Source organism: Carcharhinus amblyrhynchos, chromosome 10 (genome assembly GCF_965287045.1).
Source record: "Carcharhinus amblyrhynchos chromosome 10, sCarAmb.v2.hapA, whole genome shotgun sequence".
In the NCBI taxonomy this organism is placed as follows: domain Eukaryota; kingdom Metazoa; phylum Chordata; class Chondrichthyes; order Carcharhiniformes; family Carcharhinidae; genus Carcharhinus; species Carcharhinus amblyrhynchos.
Window position 1 is genome coordinate 101,042,538 of NC_137333.1, and position 20,427 is coordinate 101,062,964.

General features: G+C 48.2%; 2 protein-coding genes across 3 annotated transcripts in view; one reads left to right on the forward strand and one right to left on the reverse strand.

Annotated features, from left to right (window-relative positions):
• pudp (pseudouridine 5'-phosphatase) overlaps positions 1-13,806 on the reverse strand; it is a 36,211-nt gene extending 22,405 nt beyond the window's left edge. Inside the window, exons 1-3 of the mRNA XM_080197670.1 lie at positions 13,725-13,806; positions 6,931-7,149; positions 4,917-5,146 (exon numbers count right to left, since the gene is read on the reverse strand). Of these exons, the coding sequence (XP_080053796.1) occupies positions 4,917-5,146; positions 6,931-7,149; positions 13,725-13,797 (522 nt within the window). The 5' untranslated portion in view covers positions 13,798-13,806. The remainder of the gene's footprint in view (positions 1-4,916; positions 5,147-6,930; positions 7,150-13,724) is intronic.
• sts (steroid sulfatase (microsomal), isozyme S) overlaps positions 13,538-20,427 on the forward strand; it is an 80,130-nt gene continuing 73,240 nt past the window's right edge. Inside the window, exons 1-2 of one of the 2 annotated variants that reach the window (XM_080197668.1) lie at positions 13,538-13,640; positions 18,000-18,149. In XM_080197668.1, coding sequence (XP_080053794.1) covers positions 13,588-13,640; positions 18,000-18,149 — 203 coding nt within the window. In that variant the 5' untranslated portion in view covers positions 13,538-13,587. Of the gene's footprint in view, positions 13,641-13,868; positions 13,973-17,999; positions 18,150-20,427 lie in introns of those variants that run through there. The other variant, XM_080197669.1, reaches the window with a different exon arrangement.

Below are 20,427 nucleotides of genomic sequence, written 5' to 3' on the forward strand. Positions count from 1 at the left end.
ACTGGTACAAAGCTCATCCATTTTGCTGTTAGATGCCGGTTATGGTAGCACTGTGGTTGTATTACTGAAAACAGACAACCTCTCAAAGTTTTTTGTCTTGCACTTATCAAGACAAGAATACCAATGTTGGGGCGGGGGGGTGGTGATGGAGTAGGGGAAACGGCTTTAATCTGTATGAGATGAGGATGCTGATTGGTTGACAAATGGGCTGATTGGTAGACACACTGCACTAGTTGATGATGGCTGGCAGTTAGCTGCCAAGCATTATTTGAAATTTAAACCAGGCAACTTGACTTAGCTTGGTCAAGACATTGCCCTGTGGAATAAATGAACAAACGGTGATGGCCGAGTGGTATTATCGCTAGACTATTAATCCAATTTCTGGATCACTCTGAAAAGGCCTAGCAAGCTACTCATTTCAAGAGTGACTAGGGATGACCAATAAATACAGGCCAGACAGCAATGTCCATGTCCCACAAATGAGTAAATCCGGAGAGTGACATTCAGGGCCCCAGTAAAATTGGAGTCAACGGGAATTATGATGTGGAAGTGCCAGCATTGGGTGGGCACAGTAAGAAATCTCACAACACCAGGTTAAAGTCCAACAGGTTTATTTAGAATCACAAGCTTTCAGAGCACTGCTCCTTCATTAGGTGAGTGGGAATTGACTAGGGAAAGCTCTCCAATGATTGAATTTATATTAAGCAGAAAAGATGAAAGTTGTGGTCGTTGGAGGCAAATCATCTCAAGTCTGAAATCATTGTGATTTTCAAGGTAGTGCCTGTAGGTCAAAGATCTTTAGCTGTTTCAATTGGTGATTGTGCTTCCATTACAAGGTCAGGAGTGAGAATATTTGTTCATGATTGCACACTATTTAGTTCAATTTGCAATTCTTCAGATAATGAAGCAGCCTGCGGCTGCTTACAGCAACACTTGGACAACATTCTATCTTAAGCTGGAAAGATAGGTAGCAGTTGCACCGAACAAATGTCAAATAATGATCACCTCCAACAAGAAAAGTACTTACCTCTCTTTGACATTCAATACAGTTAACATTGCTCAAATCCCCATCATCAACATGCTGAGGTTATACACTGACCAGAACCTTAAACTGGACCAACACATAAATACTGCAGTTATGAGAGGAAGTCAGAAGCTGGATATTCTGCAGTGCATGGCTTACTTCTTGACTCCCCCAGAACCTTCCAGCATTTACAAGGCACAAATGAGGAGTGTGACGAAATAGCTTCAACTTGCCTGGATGACTGCAATTTCAACAACATTTAAATCGCGCTCGTTCTCTGACCTCTCTGTCTGATCTTACTCACTTATATCATACTGAGCAAATGTCTGTGCCTTAAGTTGCCACAGTAAGAAATCCCACAACACCAGGTTAAAGTCCAGCAGGTTTATTTGGCAGCACAAATGTTAGAATCCGTCATTAAGGAGGAAATTGCGAGGCATCTTGAAGGGAATTGCTTGATAGGGCAGACGCAACACGGTTTCATTAAAGGGAAGTCGTGTCTGACAAATTTACTGGAGTTCTATGAGGATGTGTCTAGGGCGGTGGATAGAGGAGAGCCGGTGGATGTGGTCTTTCTGGATTTTCAGAAGGCGTTTGATAAGGTACCTCACAAGAGGTTACTGCAGAAGGTCAGAGGACATGGAGTTGGGGGTAGGGTGTTAGCGTGGATAGAGGATTGGTTGTCAAATAGGAGGCAGAGAGTGGGGGTCAATGGGTGCTATTCGGATTGGCGGTTGGTGACTAGTGGGGTGCCCCAGGGGTCGGTGCTGGGGCCTCAGCTATTTACCATTTATATAGATGATCTGGAGGAGGGAACCGAGTGTAGGGTGTCGAAATTTGCTGATGACACCAAGATTGGGGGAAAGGCAAATTGTGCGGAGGGTGTGGAGAGTCTGCAGAAGGATCTAGATAGGCTGGGCGAATGGGCCAGGAAATGGCAAATGGAATTTAATGTTGGCAAGTGTGAGGTGGTCCACTTTGGTAGGAAGAATGGTAGGAAGGACTATTACTTACGTGGCGAAAAACTGCAGCAGGCGACGGTGCAGAGGGACCTCAGGGTCCTTGTGCATGAGTCGCAAAAACCCAGCCTGCAGGTGCAGCAGGTGGTCAGGAAGGCGAATGGGATGCTGGCCTTCATCGCGAGGGGGATTGAATATAAAAGTAGGGAGGTCTTGCTGCAGCTGTATAGGGCATTGGTGAGGCCGCAGCTGGAGTACTGTGTGCAGTTTTGGGCGCCGCACCTGCGCAAAGATATTTTGGCCTTGGAGGGAGTGCAGAGGAGGTTTACTAGGCTGATACCGGAGTTGAGGGGGTTGAGCTATGAGGAGAGGCTGAATAAACTAGGCTTGTACTCGTTAGAGTTTAGAAGAATGAGGGGAGATCTCATTGAGACGTATAAGATGATGAATGGGATGGATAGGATAGAGGTGGAGAGACTCTTCCCACTCAAAAAAGACAGTAGGACTAGGGGGCACAGCCTCAAGATAAAGGGGGGGGCGGTTTAGAACGGAGTTGAGGAGGAACTTCTTCACTCAAAGGGTGGTGAATATCTGGAATTCTCTGCCCGTTGAAGTGGTGGAGGCTGCCTCGCTAAATATTTTTAAGAAGCGGGTTGATGGGTTTTTGATAAGAGAGGGGATTAAGGGTTATGGGGAGAGGGCGGGAAAGTGGAACTGAGCCACGACAGATCAGCCATGATCTTATTGAATGGCGGGGCAGGCTCGAAGGGCCAGATGGCCTACTCCTGCTCCTATTTCTTATGTTCTTATGTTCTTACAAGCTTTCAGAGTCTCATTCCTTCATCAGGTGAGTGAGGAGTTGTGTTCACAAACAGAGCACATAAAAACACAAACTCAATTTAGAAGATAATAGTTGGAACCCAAGATCCCAGTTGAGGCCGTCCTCATGTGCGCAGACCTGATTATCAGTTTCTGCTCCGTGATTCTGCATTGTCGTGTGCCGTGGGGGCCGCCTTGGACAGCGCTTGCCTGAAGATCAGAGGCTGAATGCCCTTGACTACTGAAGTATTCCCTGACAGGAAATGAATGCTCCTGCTTGGTGATCGTTAAGCAGTGTTCATTCATCTGTTGTCAGAGCGTCTGCAAAGACTCGCATTCCAACCATTATCTTGTAAATTGAGTTTGTGTCTGTATATGGGAGCAGTAGACTCTTCAAGCCTGCTCTCTACAATCATAGCTGATTTTGGGCTTCAACTTTATATTCCCTACCCTCATGTCATATCCTTTGATTTGCTGAGGTGTCAAAAAATTATCTACGTCAGACTTAAATGTAATTAGCTATTCACAATCCTCTGGGGTAGAGAATTCCAATGATTCACATTCCTCTGAACAAAGATTTTTCTCTTCACCTCAGTCTTAAATAATCGGCCCCTCATCCTGAGACCGTGCCCCCTGTGATTTAGATTCCCAACCCAATATTGCAGTTCCTATCCTGAGAAGCTCCTCCAGAATTCTACATGCTTCAATTAAGTCACCTCTCAATCTTCTAAATTCCAGAGAATATAAGCTTAATTTACTCAGTCTATCATCATAGGATAATCCTCGCATCTAAGGCAACTAAAGTGCACAGTGTTTCCATTGTGGTCACACAAAAGCCCTGCACAATTGTAGCACAATTTCTTTACTTTTGGACTCCAATTCCCTTGCAATATAAGGTCAATGTGCCACTTGCCTTCCTAATAGCTTTCTGTACTTGCGTGCAAACTTTCTGAATTCCACGAAGGAGCACAGCTTTCTGAATTCCACGAAGGAGCACAGCTAATATGAATATTAATATCAATATTAATATATTGATACTGAGAACATGAATATTTATAAATCTCACACATTTTTTAAAAAATTCTGCTTTTCCAATCTTACAGCCAGAATGATTAATCTCACTCTTCTCCACATTAGACTGCATCTGCTATCTTGTTGCCCATTCCCTACTCTGTACATATCTCTTTGCAGACATGTGTCCTCCACACAACTTACATTTACACTGAACTTTGTATCGTCAGCAAATGTAAATACATTACTTTTGATCTATTTTTCTAAGTCATGAATGTAGATGGTAAATAGCTGACACTCCAGCACTGATCCTTGCAGCACTCCATTACTCACTGCCTGCCAACTTGAAATAGCCCCGTTTAGTCCATTCTCTGCTCTCTATCCATTAACGAATCTCCTATTCATGATGCCTTATCATTCTTATTAACCTTTTTTGTGACATCTTCTTGAATGCTTTTTGGAAATCCAGGTGTACTACGTCTCCTGGCTCCCCCATATCTATTCTATTAGTTACATCCACAAAAAAAAACTAATAAACTTATCAAACTCAAATTTCCCTTCTGTAAAACCATGTCACCTATGTCAGACTCCTATTTATTGACTACAGCTGAGCCTTCAACACCATTATTCCCAAAAACTCATCTCTAACTCCATGATCTGGCATCTGGCACCTCCCTCTGCATCTAGATCCTGACCTTGCTAACTCACAGACCACAATCAGTAAGGTCAGGCAACACCTCCTCCACGATCATCCTCAACACCAGTGTCCAACAAGGCTGTGTTCTCAGCACCCAGCTATACTCCTTATACACCAATGACCGTGTGGCCAAATTCCCCTGCAATTCGATTTTCAAGTTTGCTGACGACACCACTGTAGTAGGTCAGATCTCAAACAATGATGAGACGGAGTACAGGAATGCGATAAAGAATCTGGTGAACTGGTGTGGCAACAATAATCTTTTCCTCAATGTCAACAAAATGAAGGAGATTGACATTGGCTTCAGAAAGCATAAAGGAGAACATGCCTGTCTATGTCAACAGGGATGAAGATTTTTTTTAAAAAAATTTTTAAAAAGAAGATTTTTTTTAAAAATCTGCCCTACCTTTTCAAGAGGTGGCACAGGTTCAAATCTCCTAGCACAGACCAGGAAACTGTCAGGTGCAGGCTTGCTTTTCTTCACGTCTGGGTCATTGCCGCACACAATGTGGTGGAATAAGCTGAAAAACGTTTTGTGCCTGGTTGTCTTGAGGTCGTACATCTGCTTCGACGAACTGGTAGCAACTGCGATTGGCACCTTGTGTTTGTGGAGATGGGTGACTATCCTCTCTATGCCTACGGCAGGGAAATCGAGCAAAGGAGCAACAATTAACATTTTTTATCCATCTGTTGGTGGCAAACAGCCACTTCCATGTGCGTGAAAAGCCAGTAAGGATCAGCAGGTTCGCAGCCTGCTGGGAGGACGGGGGATGGCACGAGGGAGGGGAGAGACAAATCACAGTAAAATTAAATTCCTTCCTCAGGCACTTCCAGGGTGGTTAATTAATGGTGAACAGTAACTGGGCTGCTGATTGATATTGCCTTCTTAGCTGTCCCAGCCAAGCTGAAGGAATCAGTAGAGTCAGTGTACGCTGGTAGTTTCTCCCTGCTGTCATAGAATCCCTACAGTGCAGAAGGAGGCCATTCAGCCCATCAAGTCTGCACTGACTCTTCAACAGAACATCCCACTCAGGCCATTTCCTGTAATCCCAAATACTGACCCCACTAATCCCCTTAACCAACACACCTTTGGACATTAAGGGAAAATTTAGCATGGTCAATCCACCAAAGTTGCACATCTTTTTACATTGAGGGACAATTTAGCATGGCCAATCCACTTAACCTGCACATCCTGGGCCAGTGGGAGGAAACAAGAGCACCCAGAGGAAAACCATGCAGACACTCAGAGAATGTACAAACTCCACACTGACAGTCACCCAAGGCCAGCATCAAACCAGAGTTCCTAGCACTGAGACACAGCACTGCTAACCATTGTGCTATTGTGCCATGGACAATATCTAATCCCCAAATACGCTACCAAGACATGTTATCTGATTGTTATTTCTTTTCTATTTGGCTGTCATGGTTTCCTACAGGGCAACGATGAGTGCAATAACAGTACTTATTGGCCAAAAACAGGGGTAACCATTCAGCCCCTCGAGCCATATCCCTGGAATCTCTCCTATCAATCTCTGTGATGAAGATATCGATTGACCTGGGGTGCAGCAAAGTAGAAATCTAGATTGTCACCACTCTTGTACAAAACTATGAAGGGTATAGATAGGGTGAACAGTGGGAAGCTTTTTCCCAGGTTGGAGGTGACGATCACGAGGGGTCACAGGCTCAAAGTGAGAGGGACGAGGTTTAACTCAGATATCAGAGGGTTGTTTTTTACAAAGAGGGTGGTGGGGGCCTGGAATGCACTGCCAAGTAGGGTGGTGGAGGCAGACACGCTAGGATCATTTAAGACTTACCTGGATAGTCACATGAGCAGACTGGGAATGGAGGGATACAAACGAATGGTCTAGTTGGACCAATGAGCAGCATAGGTTTGGAGGGCCGAAGGGCCTGTTTCCTGTGCTGTACTGTTCTTTGCTTGACAAAATGCTTTTTAACTTTACTCCTGAATGGGGATACGCTGAGGATGTAAACAGCATCATAGAATCATAGAAGCCATAGTGCAGGAGGAGGCCATTTGGCCCACTGAGTATGGACCAACCAAAATCCCACCCAGACCCTATCCCCATAACCCCATGTATTTACCCTGCTAGTCTCTCTAACACCAAGGGGCAATTTAGCATGGCCAGTCAAACTGGCACATTTTATGGACTGAAGCACCCGGGGAAACCCACGATGACATGGGGAGAATGTGCAAACAGACAGTGACCCAAGGCCAGGAACCGAACCCAGGTCCCTGGCGCTGTGAGGCAGCATTGCTAACCACTGTGCCACCTCTAGCCTCAAGTTCTTTTTCCCACTAGGTCTCTACTGTGCTAACTGCAGATTGCCTGAATGAGGTAAACAATTGGGGTAACTTCTCACTCTGCTGATGGCTAAATCTGTGGGAGACCAACACTTACCTGGCATCAGTTGTGTGGTAAGGAACAGGCGCTTCTGGACAACACTACACTGTGCAATTAATTCCTCTGGAGTAACTGGGAGCTGCAATTTGTCACAAACCATTTTGGCAGCGGATAAGGCCTGCAATCCCATAATTGAGGCCTTCAACTCCCACGTAAACTTCTTATTGTAACTGCCACAGACTTCTTCAAACACAACAGTGTACAGTCTTTCTGTGTCTGCAGTACAAATAGAACATAAGAACATAAGAAATAGGAGCAGGAGTAGGCCATCTAGCCCTTCGCGCCTGCCCCACCATTCAATAAGATCATGGCTGATCTGTCGCTGCTCAGTTCCACTTTCCCGCCCTCTCCCCATAACCCTTAATCCCCTCTCTTATCAAAAACCCAGCAACCTGCGTCTTAAAAATATTTAGCGAGGCAGCCTCCACCACTTCAACGGGCAGAGAATTCCAGAGATTCACCACCCTTTGAGTGAAGAAGTTCCTCCTCAACTCCGTTCTAAACCGCCCCCCTTTTATCTTGAGGCTGTGCCCCCTAGTCTTACTGTCTTTTTTGAGCGGGAAGAGTCTCTCCACCTCTATCCTATCCATCCCATTCATCATCTTATACGTCTCAATGAGATCTCCCCTCATTCTTCTAAACTCTAACGAGTACAAGCCCAGTTTATTCAGCCTCTCCTCATAGCTCAACCCCCTCAACTCCGGTATCAGCCTAGTAAACCTCCTCTGCACTCCCTCAATCAGAGGGGTAAGTGGCACTGCATGCAGACACATTCCACTTCTTATTCACCATCAGAATGTATCATGTTAGTGATCCATAGTGAAAGGAGGTGGTGTTTGCCTGCCTCGCCCTCTTCTCAGCTCGGCAAATTATGTGAAGACACGGGATTGTACTGGATGCAGCCTTCCGACTCAAGAACAGCTTCTTCCCCGCTGTCATTAGACTTTTGAATGGACTTAGCGCGCACTAAAGTTGATCTTTCTCCACACTCTGGCTATGACTGCAACCCCACATTCTGCACTCCCTCATTTACTTCTCTACAAACGGTATGCTTTGTCTGTACAGCACGCAAGAAACAATACTTTTCACTGTATCCTAACACATGTGACAATAACAAATCAAATCAAAACTAAAGGAGGAAAGAAAAATCAAAATGAAAGAAACAAGGTACATCCAGCAATTATAAGGCTTCTTTTCTTCTTGAGTCACAAGATGTCTAAGAGATTCATGCCATTGAAGTACTGGAAAATGTTAGAACACATTGGCCATTTTGTGCATAGCAAGATCCCACAAACTGCAATGTGGGAATGGCCAGCTGATCTTTAGTAAGGGACGTTGATGGGGGGATAAACATTAGCCAGGACACAGGGACTAACCTGCCTGCTCATTACAGAAATAGTGCCACAGGATTTTTGGTCTCCAACTGAGGGGATGACAGGACCTGTTTAAGCAGCTTAGACAAAGGGTCATCTGGACTTGAAACGTCAGCACTTCTCTTTCCTTGCAGATGCTGCCAGACCTGCTGAGATTTTCCAGCATTTTCTCCTTTGTTTGTTTAAAGCCTCCTCTGAAATTCAACACCTCCCCGTGCAGCATTCCCTCACAACTACCCAGTAGAGTCAGCCTTGACTTGCGCTCAAGTCCAGGATGCAACTTAAACCCAGAGTTTTTTTGACTTTGAGGCAAGGGTGGCACAGTGGTTAGCACTACTGCCTCACGACGCCAGGGATTCATGTTCGATTCCCGGCTTGGGTGACTGTCTGTGCGGAGTTTGCACATTCTCCCCGTATCTGTGTGGGTTTCCTCCCACAGTCCGAAAGATGCGCTGGTTAGGTGCATTGGCCATGCTAAGTTCACCCTCAGTATACCCGAACAGGCGCCAGAGTGTGGCGACTAGGGGATTTTCACAGTAACTTCACTGCAATGTTCACGTAAGCCTACTTCTGACAGAATCTTTGGACAGACCGAAGCTAACAGGGCAATCTTAGCAGCTCATCATGCCAGTTAATGATGGGACGAGCTGCTAAAGTGGCGCAAAGGTGAAAAGTCAGGTTCGCACCCGGTTTCTCACCTTTTGCGATCTTACCAGCCCCCGATTTCTGGCATGATCAGCCACATGTTTAGGAAGGGCACAAAAATGATTTTAATACTTAAATAAAATTAGTGAGCCTGGGATGCAATTGTCCAGGCTCACTTGCCTTAACGGCCTTGCTGATGAAGGTCCTCACCGGCAAGGATCACATATGATGCCCATCAACAAGGACTTTACTTGGTGGTCTCGCCGGTCAGATCAGAGTCCATTAAGGCCCCTTGGGTGGTGTCATAAGAACATAAGAAATAGGAGCAGGAGTAGACCATCTAGCCCTTCGAGCCTGCCCCGCCATTCAATAAGATCATGGCTGATCTGTCGTGGCTCAGTTCCACTTTCCCGCCCTCTCCCGATAACCCTTAATCCCCTCTCTCATCAAAAACCCATCAACCCGCGTCTTAAAAATATTTAGCAAGGCAGCCTCCACCACTTCAACGGGCAGAGAATTCCAGAGATTCACCACCCTTTGAGTGAAGAAGTTCCTCCTCAACTCCGTTCTAAACCGCCCCCCCTTTATCTTGAGGCTGTGCCCCCTAGTCCTACTGTCTTTTTTGAGCGGGAAGAGTCTCTCCACCTCTATCCTAGCCATCCCATTCATCATCTTATACGTCTCAATGAGATCTCCCCTCATTCTTCTAAACTCTAACAAGTACAAGCCTAATCTATTCAGCCTCTCCTCATAGCTCAACCCCCTCAACTCCGGCATCAGCCTAGTAAACCTCCTCTGCACTCCCTCCAAGTCTAAAATATCCTTGCGTAAGTACGGCGCCCAAAACTGCACACAGTACTCCAGCGGTCAGCCTGGGACTACCAGCCAAGGAGCCTGGCACTGCCCATGAGGCACCTCGACACTGCCATGATGGGATGGGGTCTAAGGAGAGGCAGGCGGGGAAGGCTGCACACTCTGCAACTAGCAATCGACTGGGTGGGGCAGCAAAAAGACTGTGTACTCTGCAACCGGCAGTTGACCCGGCCAAGGTTACAGACAATCAACCGGGGACAGGCAATATCCAGGGGGTAGAGGGAACAATTGGTCAGGGGGGCCAGAAATTTGGGGGAGAGGGTGCTGGGGGGTCCGGGCTGACAATATCCAGAAGGGGGAGGTGACTTACAGATCTCATTCTGCTCTGTTGCACAGAAAAGAGATTTGCGCAGGCACAATTGCACCCACTGGTGTGAGCAGCCGGCTTTCTGACGAGCTTAGGCCCTGCCTCTCCCCTTGCTGGTGGTAATCAGATTAAGCATCATCATTTTGCACAGAGAGCTACAACTTTCATTTGTGACTTCCCATTTGAAACTCTCCTGTTTTCACGTTCACTCGGCATTTCTTTGGTAAGATCGCACCCAGCACCCCCCGCCAAGAGTTGATTTTTTAAAAATCAGTTTCAGTTCTCAGCTCAGCTGATCTCTTGAATTGCACTGATTTACAGCAAGAGGGGAGCGGGTCAAGTGAGTGACTGACAGCTGGAGGGAGGGGTGGGCCCAGTCAGCGACTGACAGCCAGAGGGGAGGGTGGGCCCAGTCAGCAACTGACAGCCAGGGAGAGACAGGCCCATCTGTAAGTGACAGCCAGAGGGGGCGGGCCCAGTCTGTAAGTGACAGCCAGAGGGGGCGGGCCCAGTCTGTGACAGCCAGAGGGGCGAGCCCAGTCTGTAAGTGACAGCCAGAGGGGGCGGGCCCAGTCTATAACTGACAGTCAGAGGGGGCGGGCCCAGTCTGTGACAGCCAGAGGGGCGAGCCCAGTCTGTAAGTGACAGCCAGAGGGGGCGGGCCCAGTCTGTAAGTGACAGTCAGAGGGGGCGGGCCCAGTCTGTAACTGACAGCCAAGGTAGGCGGGCCCAGTCTGGAAGTGACAGCCAGAGGGGGCGGGCCCAGTCTGTAAGTGACAGCCAGAGGGGACGGGCCCAGTCTGTAAGTGACAGCCAGAGGGGACGGGCCCAGTCTGTAAGTGACAGCCAGAGGGGGCGGGCCCAGTCTGTAAGTGACAGCCAGAGGGGGCGGGCCCAGTCTGTAAGTGACAGCCAGAGGGGGCGGGCCCAGTCTGTAAGTGACAGCCAGAGGGGGCGGGCCCAGTCTGTAAGTGACAGCCAGAGGGGGCGGGCCCAGTCTGTAAGTGACAGCCAGAGGGGGCGGGCCCAGTCTGTAAGTGACAGCCAGAGGGGGCGGGCCCAGTCTGTAAGTGACAGCCAGAGGGGGCGGGCCCAGTCTGTAAGTGACAGCCAGAGGGGGCGGGCCCAGTCTGTAAGTGACAGTCAGAGGGGGCGGGCCCAGTCTGTAAGTGACAGTCAGAGGGGGCGGGCCCAGTCTGTAAGTGACAGTCAGAGGGGGCGGGCCCAGTCTGTAACTGACAGCCAGAGGGGGCGGGCCCAGTCCGTAACTGACAGCCGCAGGGGGCGGGCCCAGTCAGTGAATGACAGACGGAGGGGGCGGCTCCAGTCATAAGAACATAAGAACATAAGAAATAGGTGCAGGAGTAGGCCATCCAGCCCTTCGAGCCTGCCCCGCCATTCAATAAGATCATGGCTGATCTGTCGCTGCTCAGTTCCACTTTCCCGCCCTCTCCCCATAACCCTTAATCCCCTCTCCTATCAAAAACCCATCAACCCGCGTCTTAAAAATATTTAGCGAGGCAGCCTCCACCACTTCAACGGGCAGAGAATTCCAGAGATTCACCACCCTTTGAGTGAAGAAGTTCCTCCTCAACTCCGTTCTAAACCGCCCCCCCTTTTATCTTGAGGCTGTGCCCCCTAGTCCTATTGTCTTTTTTGAGCGGGAAGAGTCTTTCCACCTCTATCCTATCCATCCCATTCATCATCTTATACGTCTCAATGAGATCTCCCCTCATTCTTCTAAACTCTAACGAGTACAAGCCTAGTTTATTCAGCCTCTCCTCATAGCTCAACCCCCTCAACTCCGGTATCAGCCTAGTAAACTTCCCCTGCACTCCCTCCAAGGCCAAAATATCTTTGCGCAGGTGCGGCGCCCAAAAATGCACACAGTACTCCAGTTGCGGCCTCACCAATGCCCTATACAGCTGCAGCAAGACCTCCCTACTTTTATATTCAATCCCCCTCGCTATGAAGGCCAGCATCCCATTCGCCTTCCTGACCACCTGCTGCACCTGCAAGCTGGGTTTTTGCGACTCATGCACAAGGACCCCGAGGTCCCTCTGCACCGTCGCCTGCTGCAGTTTTTCGCCTCGTAAGTAATAGTCCTTCCTACCATTTTTCCTACCAAAGTGGACCACCTCACACTTGCCAACATTAAATTCCATTTGCCATTTCCTGGCCCATTCGCCCAGCCTATCTAGATCCTTCTGCAGACTCTCCACACCCTCCGCACAATTTACCGTTCCCCCAATCTTGATGTCATCAGCAAATTTCGACACTCTACACTCGGTTCCCTCCTCCAGATCATCTATATAAATGGTAAAAAGCTGAGGCCACAGCACCGACCCCTGGGGCACTCCACTAGTCACCATCCGCCAATCCGAATAGCACCCGTTGACCCCCACTCTCTGCCTCCTATTTGACAACCAATCCTCTATCCACGCTAACACCCTACCCCCAACTCCATGTCCCTCGACCTTCTGCAATAACCTCTTGTGAGGCACTTTGTCAAACGCCTTCTGAAAATCTAGAAAGACCACATCCACCGGCTCTCCTCTATCCACCGCCCTAGACACATCCTCATAGAACTCCAGTAAATTTGTCAGACACGACTTCCCTTTCATGAAACCGTGCTGCGTCTGCTCTATCAAGCAATTCCCTTCAAGATGCCTTGCAATTTCCTCCTTAATGACAGATTCTAACATTTTACCTACCACAGACGTTAAACTAACCGGCCTATAATTCCCCGCCTTTTGCCTGGCACCCTACTTAAACAACGGCGTAACATTAGCCGTTTTCCAATCATCCGGCACTTCCCCGGAATCCAGCGACGTTTGGAAAATAACCACCAAGGCATCCACTATCACCTCCGCCATTTCTTTCAGAACCCTCGGATGCATTCCATCCGGTCCTGGGGACTTGTCCACAATCAGCCCCTCCAGTCTGTCGAGCACCGCCTCTCTAGTAACAGTAATGTCATTAAGACCCTCCAGTCCTACCACCTTTCCATCGCTAACACCCGGCAAATTATTCACGTCCTCCTCCGTGAAGACAGAAACAAAAAAGTTATTCAATACCTTAGCCATATCCCCATCCCCTACCACTAGGTCCCCTTTCTCATCCTCTAAAGGACCAACGTTCACCCTAGCCAGCCTCTTCCTTTTTATATATTTATAAAAACTCTTGCTATCCTTTTTTATATTAAGCGCTAGCCCAGCTTCATAGTTTCTCCTACCCTTCTTTATCAACTTCTTTGTCAATCTTTGTTGACATTTAAACCTCTCCCAATCCTTTTCTTGCCCACTGCTCTTAGCTACTCTAAATTCCTCCGCTTTTAGTTTAACACTTTCCTTCACCTCCTTTGTTATCCACGGCTTATTACCTCTCCTCCTACAGTCCTTTAACTGACAGACTGAGGGGGCGGGTCCAGTCAGTGAGTGACAGGATGGAACAGCGATGCGGGAGGCGGCGTACCGCTCAGGGTTACCGAGCGGAATCGACATCCTGAGGTTGTGAAGAGCGGTTCGGGAGAGCAGGGTTGGGGGTGTAGGGTGCCGAGGCCGGGCGCGCGGGGGCTGAGGCGCGGTACTAACCCAGCAGCAGGCCATCCATATCGAAGATGACATGAGTGACGGGTTTGAAGTGGCCGGTGTCGCTAGCCGCCATTTCCAAGAGAGCGGGCCGGCCATCAGCCTCCCGGAGTTGATGTGGGAGCGCGGGGTCGGTCAGAGCGTCAGCTCCGCCTCCCGCAGTCCGGATTCCCTCAGGCACCCTGTCCCACTAGCAACAACCCGCCCGTCAGCGGTGGGAAACTCTGTCTCGGCTTTGCTGACAATCGAAGGTAAATTATCTGCTTTAAAATAAAAGAGAGCCTTTTCCCCTGACGGTTCGGGTCAGCGATCTCCACAACAAACCAGTTCCCGCCATGGCATTCACTCCCTCTTTTGCGGGTTTGGTTTCTGTCGGCCACCCGCTAATGAGCGGAGGGGCGGGGCGAGAGTGGAGGGGGCGGGGCCAAGGGGAAGGGCCGAGACCTGGGTCAGTGGGCGGGGCCAACAGCTTGCGCTGCTCCAGGTGAGTGAGCTGAGGGGCGGGGCGAGAGTGGAGGGGGCGGGGCCAAGGGGAAGGGCCGAGACCTGGGTCAGTGGGCGGGGCCAACAGCTTGCGCTGCTCCAGGTGAGTGAGCTGAGGGGGCGGGGCGAGAGTGGAGGGGGCGGGGCCAAGGGGAAGGGCCGAGACCTGGGTCAGTGGGCGGGGCCAACAGCTAGCGCTGCTCCAGGTGAGTGAGCTGACGGGCATCAGCAGCTACTGCTCCCTTCCAGTCCAGGAAACCTCTTCAACCCATCCAGTTGATTTAACCTGTCTACTTTCTCTTTGATTGCTCCCCACCCCTCAGTTTGTCCCAGCATAGGTAAAATAACAATTAATTCAGGGGTGACAGGTTTGGCTACAAGATTATGGGAGACCTGGGCAGTGGGGCTAAGGAATATCTGTTTATTTACTGTTTATTTACAAATTTACTGGAGTTCTATGAGGATGTGTCTAGGGCGGTGGATAGAGGAGAGCCGGTGGATGTGGTCTTTCTAGATTTTCAGAAGGCGTTTGACAAAGTACCTCACAAGAGGTTATTGCAGAAGGTCGAGGGACATGGAGTTGGGGGTAGGGTGTTAGCGTGGATAGAGGATTGGTTGTCAAATAGGAGGCAGAGAGTGGGGGTCAACGGGTGCTATTCGGATTGGCGGATGGGGACTAGTGGAGTGCCCCAGGGGTCGGTGCTGTGGCCTCAGCTTTTTACCATTTATATAGATGATCTGGAGGAGGGAACCGAGTGTAGAGTGTCGAAATTTGCTGATGACACCAAGATTGGGGGAACGGCAAATTGTGCGGAGGGTGTTGAGAGTCTGCAGAAGGATCTAGATAGGCTGGGCGAATGGGCCAGGAAATGGCAAATGGAATTTAACGTTGGCAAGTGTGAGGTGGTCCACTTTGGTAGGAAAAATGGTAGGAAGGACTATTACTTACGAGGCGAAAAACTGCAGCAGGCGACGGTGCAGAGGGACCTCGGGGTCCTTGTGCATGAGTCGCAAAAACCCAGCTTGCAGGTGCAGCAGGTGGTCAGGAAGGCGAATGGGAGCTGGCCTTCATAGCGAGGGGGATTGAATATAAAAGTAGGGAGGTCTTGCTGCAGCTGTATAGGGCATTGGTGAGGCCGCAACTGGAGTACTGTGTGCATTTTTGGGCGCCGCACCTGCGCAAAGATATTTTGGCCTTGGAGGGAGTGCAGAGGAGGTTTACTAGGCTGATACCGGAGTTGAGGGGGTTGAGCTATGAGGAGAGGCTGAATAAACTGGGCTTGTACTCGTTAGAGTTTAGAAGAATGAGAGGAGATCTCATTGAGACGTATAAGATGATGAATGGGATGGATAGGATAGAGGTGGAAAGACTCTTCCCGCTCAAAAAAGACAATAGGACTAGGGGGCACAGCCTCAAGATAAAAGGGGGGCGGTTTAGAACGGAGTTGAGGAGGAACTTCTTCACTCAAAGGGTGGTGAATCTCTGGAATTCTCTGCCCATTGAAGTGGTGGAGGCTGCCTCGCTAAATATTTTTAAGACGCGGGTTGATGGGTTTTTGATAGGAGAGGGGATTAAGGGTTATGGGGAGAGGGTGGGAAAGTGGAACTGAGCAGCGACAGATCAGCCATGATCTTATTGAATGGCGGGGCAGGCTCGAAGGGCTGGATGGCCTACTCCTGCTCCTATTTCTTATGTTCTTATGTTCTCCTTGGTTGAAAGGAGCAGTCATGAGGGGACGTAGGTTCAAGGTGAGGGACAGGAGGTTCGGGGGGGATGTGAGGAAAATCTTTTTTGCCCCAGAGGGTGGTGACGCTCTGGAATGCGCTGCCTGGGAGGGTGGTAGAGGCAGGATGTCTCACATCTTGGAAGAAGTGTTTGGACGGAGCGCTTGGCATGTCATAACATTCAGGGCTATGGGTCAAGTGCTAGCAGATGGGAGGTCAGGTGTTTCTAATGTGTCTTTGTGGAGATGAAGGGCCTCTTCTGCACCTTATGATGCTATGAAAATAACAACTAATTCCGAGGTAACAAATAAAATAACACTTAATTTGACAGCTAGATAGGGGTGAGTCCAGTGAGTGATTGATAACTGCAGTAGGTGGGTCCAGTGAGTAATTGACAGGAGGGGTGGTAATGGGGGAGGGGATGCAGCTGATTACTGACCTTAATTGAGTATTGTAGGAGGTACTGAATTAGTATTTCAGTTATATCGGGCAGTAGTGAGACCACTTCAATTATATAGGGCAGTGGTAAGACCACATCTGGAGTATTGTGTGTTGTACTCCTTGCTTAAGGAAAGATGTAGTTACCTGAGAAGCAGTTCAGAGAAGGTTTATTAAATGAATACCAAGGATGGGCGGGTTGTCTAATGAGGAAAGCTTTGAGAGCTTAGGTTTGTATATTAGAATTGAGAAGAGTAAGAAGCGACTGGATCAAAACCTTTCAAGAACCTGAGGCATATTGACTGGGTGGACGTTTCCTCTGGTGGGAGAATCTAGAATTGGAATCACTGGTTAAAAATAAAGGACCGCATATTTAAGGCAGATGTTGACAAATATTATCTCTGTGGGTCAAAAGTCTCTGGAATTCTCTTCCTCCAAAGACAGCAGAAGCAGAATCTTTGAATTTTTTTAAGGCAGGGCGAGATAGATTCTTGATTATGAAGGGGGTAAAAGGTTATTGCAGGAATGTGGTGCTGAAGTTACAATCAGATTAGTTGAATGGCGGAGCAGGCTTGAATAGCATATTCCTGTTCCTAATTCATAGGTTCGTGTGGCCATCTGACATTCCTTTTGAGTTTGTATCAAATGTAAATGAGTCACAGTTTCTTTATGGATACCTTTCATAAAGATAACTGCTTCACTTCAACTTGTTTGCATCTATTTTTAACCATGTTGGCTTAAATAGAAGAAGATATATTGATGGCAAAATTTACCACTTTCTTGTTGTGTGATATCTCTTTCAAACTGTTTCTCATTCACTCACACCCTGAAATATAAACATCAGGTGGGTGGATAAAAAAAATGCAGTGGGTAAACTCCATTTGTTCTTTCAAATATACTTCAGTCAAAAGTAGAGAAACAATCAGGTGGATGTGATGCTCATGAAATGTAGAATTGGTGGCTGCAAGCACACATGTAAACTATTTCAGTGAGAAAGGAACATTCAGTGTCTGGGTCGCGAGTTGAAAACATGCCGTTTGTTTAATGGTTGGCACCACATTCAGTCCTTAAATATTTACCGAATTAGCTGAGGTAACAATACAAGCAATGTAATGTGTTTCACCAACTTGGGTGTGGAAACCAGCCATTAAAAAAAATTGCAGATACCGATTGCTATGCAAGTTTGTTTTTATTCGTGGGACATGGGTGACACTGGCTGGCCAGCATTTGTTGCCCATCCCTCGTTGCTCGAGGGCAACTGAGAGTCAACCACATTCCTGTGGCTCTGGAGTTACATGAAGGCCAGGCCAGGTAAGGACAGCAGATTTTCCTCCCTAAAGGACATTAGTACACTGCTCAATGAGAGACACAATGAGATGTCTGTCCTGTATGCCACACCCCCTCCACCCTACAGTAAAAAGAGTAGTGAAAACAGCTAACTGGAATTGAAGGATAGCTTCTTGTGAAAGTTAGCAGGAAACCATGGTTGGAAATTGCAAAAAGCTTGGTTCCACTTTGTTGGAGTAAGACTTCCTTTTTCCTTCTGCTAACATTATTATACATGGTGTGAGGAGTGTGTGATTATACAGCTAATATTTAATCGCACTGACTTTATTTTTCATTTATTTTTAGGAACATGAAGATCTTGCTGGCGTTCCTTCTACTCCACTTGGCAATAGGAAATCTGGGACAAAGTGCAAACACGCAGCCCAGCTATGTTTTTATCATGGCAGATGATCTTGGTATTGGAGACCTGGGATGTTACGGAAACACCACCCTGAGGTTTGATGTTCAACGTACAGTGTTTTTTTCCTATTTTCTTTAAACTCTTGCAATGTGAAAGGCTTGTAAATCAGTATTTTCAGGTTGCATTTCGAAAGTAGCTATTTCCAGTTGCTTCCCTGCGACGGGTCACTCTGTCCATGCTGCCTGAAGAGGGTGATCTGCAAATGCACAAATGATCTGCATTTTTTTAAATTCATTCTTGGGACTTGGGCATCACTGGCTGGCCAGCATTTATTGCCCATACCTAGTTTACCAAGGGCAGTTGAGAGTCAACCACATTGCTATGATTCTGGAATCAGACGTAGGCCAGACCAGGCAAGGATGGCAGATTTCCTTCCCTAAAGGACATCAGTGAACCAGATGGGTTTTTTTGACAATCGACAATGGTTCCATTGTCATCAGTAGATTCTTAATTCCAGATTTCTTCTTAACCAAATTGGAATTGGAATTCCCCCATTTGCCATGGCGAGATTTGAACCCAGCTCCCCAGAACATTACCTGAGTTTCTGGATTAATAGTGCAGCAATAATACCACTAGGTCATTGCCTCCCCTTTACGTATGCATATATGTGCAAACACGTGAATAGGGCATAGAATCATAGAACCCTACAGTGCAGAAAAAGGCCCTTCGGCTCATCGAGAGTCTGCACCAAACACAATCCCACCCAGGCCCTTCTCCCATAGCCCTACAGATTATACCCACTAATCCCTCTAACCTATGCATCCCTGGACACTAAGGGGCAATTTCTTAGTATGGCCAATCAATCTAACCCGCACATCTTTGGACTGTGGGAGGAAACCGGAGCACCCAGAGGAAACCCACACAGACACGAGGAGAATGTGCAAACTCCACACAGACAGTGTCCCGAGCCGGGAATCAAACCCAGGACCCTGGAGCTGTGAAGCAGCAGTGCTAACCACTCTGCTACCGTGCCGGCATAAGAACATAAGAAATAGGAGCAGGAGTAGGCCATCTAGCCCTTCGGGCCTGCCCCGCCATTCAATAAGATCATGGCTGATCTGTCGTGGCTCAGTTCCACTTTCCCGCCCTCTCCCCATAACCCTTAATCCCCTCTCTTATCAAGAACCCATCAACCCGCTTCTTAAAAATATTTAGCGAGGCAGCCTCCACCACTTCAACGGGCAGAGAATTCCAGAGATTCACCACCCTTTGAGTGAAGAAGTTCCTCCTCAACTCCATTCTAAACCGCCTCCCCTTTATCTTGAGGCTGTGCCCCCTAGTCCTACTGTCTTTTTTGAGTGGGAAGAGTCTCTCCACCTCTATCCTATCCATCCCATTCATCATCTTATACGTCTCAATGAGATCTCCCCTCATTCTTCTAAACTCTAATGAGTACAAGCCTAGTTTATTCAGCCTCTCCTCATAGCTCAATCCCCTCAACTCCGGTATCAGCCTAGTAAACCTCCTCTGCACTCCCTCCAGGGCCAAAATATCCTTGCGCAGGTGCGGCGCCCAAAACTGCACACAGTACTCCAGCTGCGGCCTCACCAATGCCCTATACAGGTGCAGCAAGACCTCCCTACTTTTATATTCAATCCCCCTCGCTATGAAGGCCAGCATCCCATTCGCCTTCCTGACCACCTGCTGCACCTGCAAGCTGGGTTTTTGCGACTCATGCACAAGGACCCCGAGGTCCCTCTGCACCGTCGCCTGCTGCAGTTTTTCGCCCCGTAAGTAATAGTCCTTCCTACCATTATTCCTACCAAAGTGGACCACCTCACACTTGCCAACATTAAATTCCATTTGCCATTTCCTGGCCCATTCGCCCAGCCTATCTAGATCCTTCTGCAGACTCTCCACACCCTCCGCACAATTTGCCTTTCCCCCAATCTTGGTGTCATCAACAAATTTCGACACCCTGCACTCGGTTCCCTCCTCCAGATCATCTATATAAATGGTAAATAGCTGAGGCCCCAGCACCGACCCCTGGGGCACCCCACTAGTCACCAACTGCCAATCCGAATAGCACCCATTGACCCCCACTCTCTGCCTCCTATTTGACAACCAATCCTCTATCCACGCTAACACCCTACCCCCAACTCCATGTCCCCTGACCTTCTGCAATAACCTCTTGTGAGGTACCTTGTCAAACACCTTCTGAAAATCCAGAAAGACCACATCCACCGGCTCTCCTCTATCCACTGCCCTAGACACATCCTCATAGAACTCCAGTAAATTTGTCATCTCTCGGCATCTAATAATTGAAGGGCTCCAAACCTCCAGTGAACACTCAATACGTTTTAAACTTAAAAG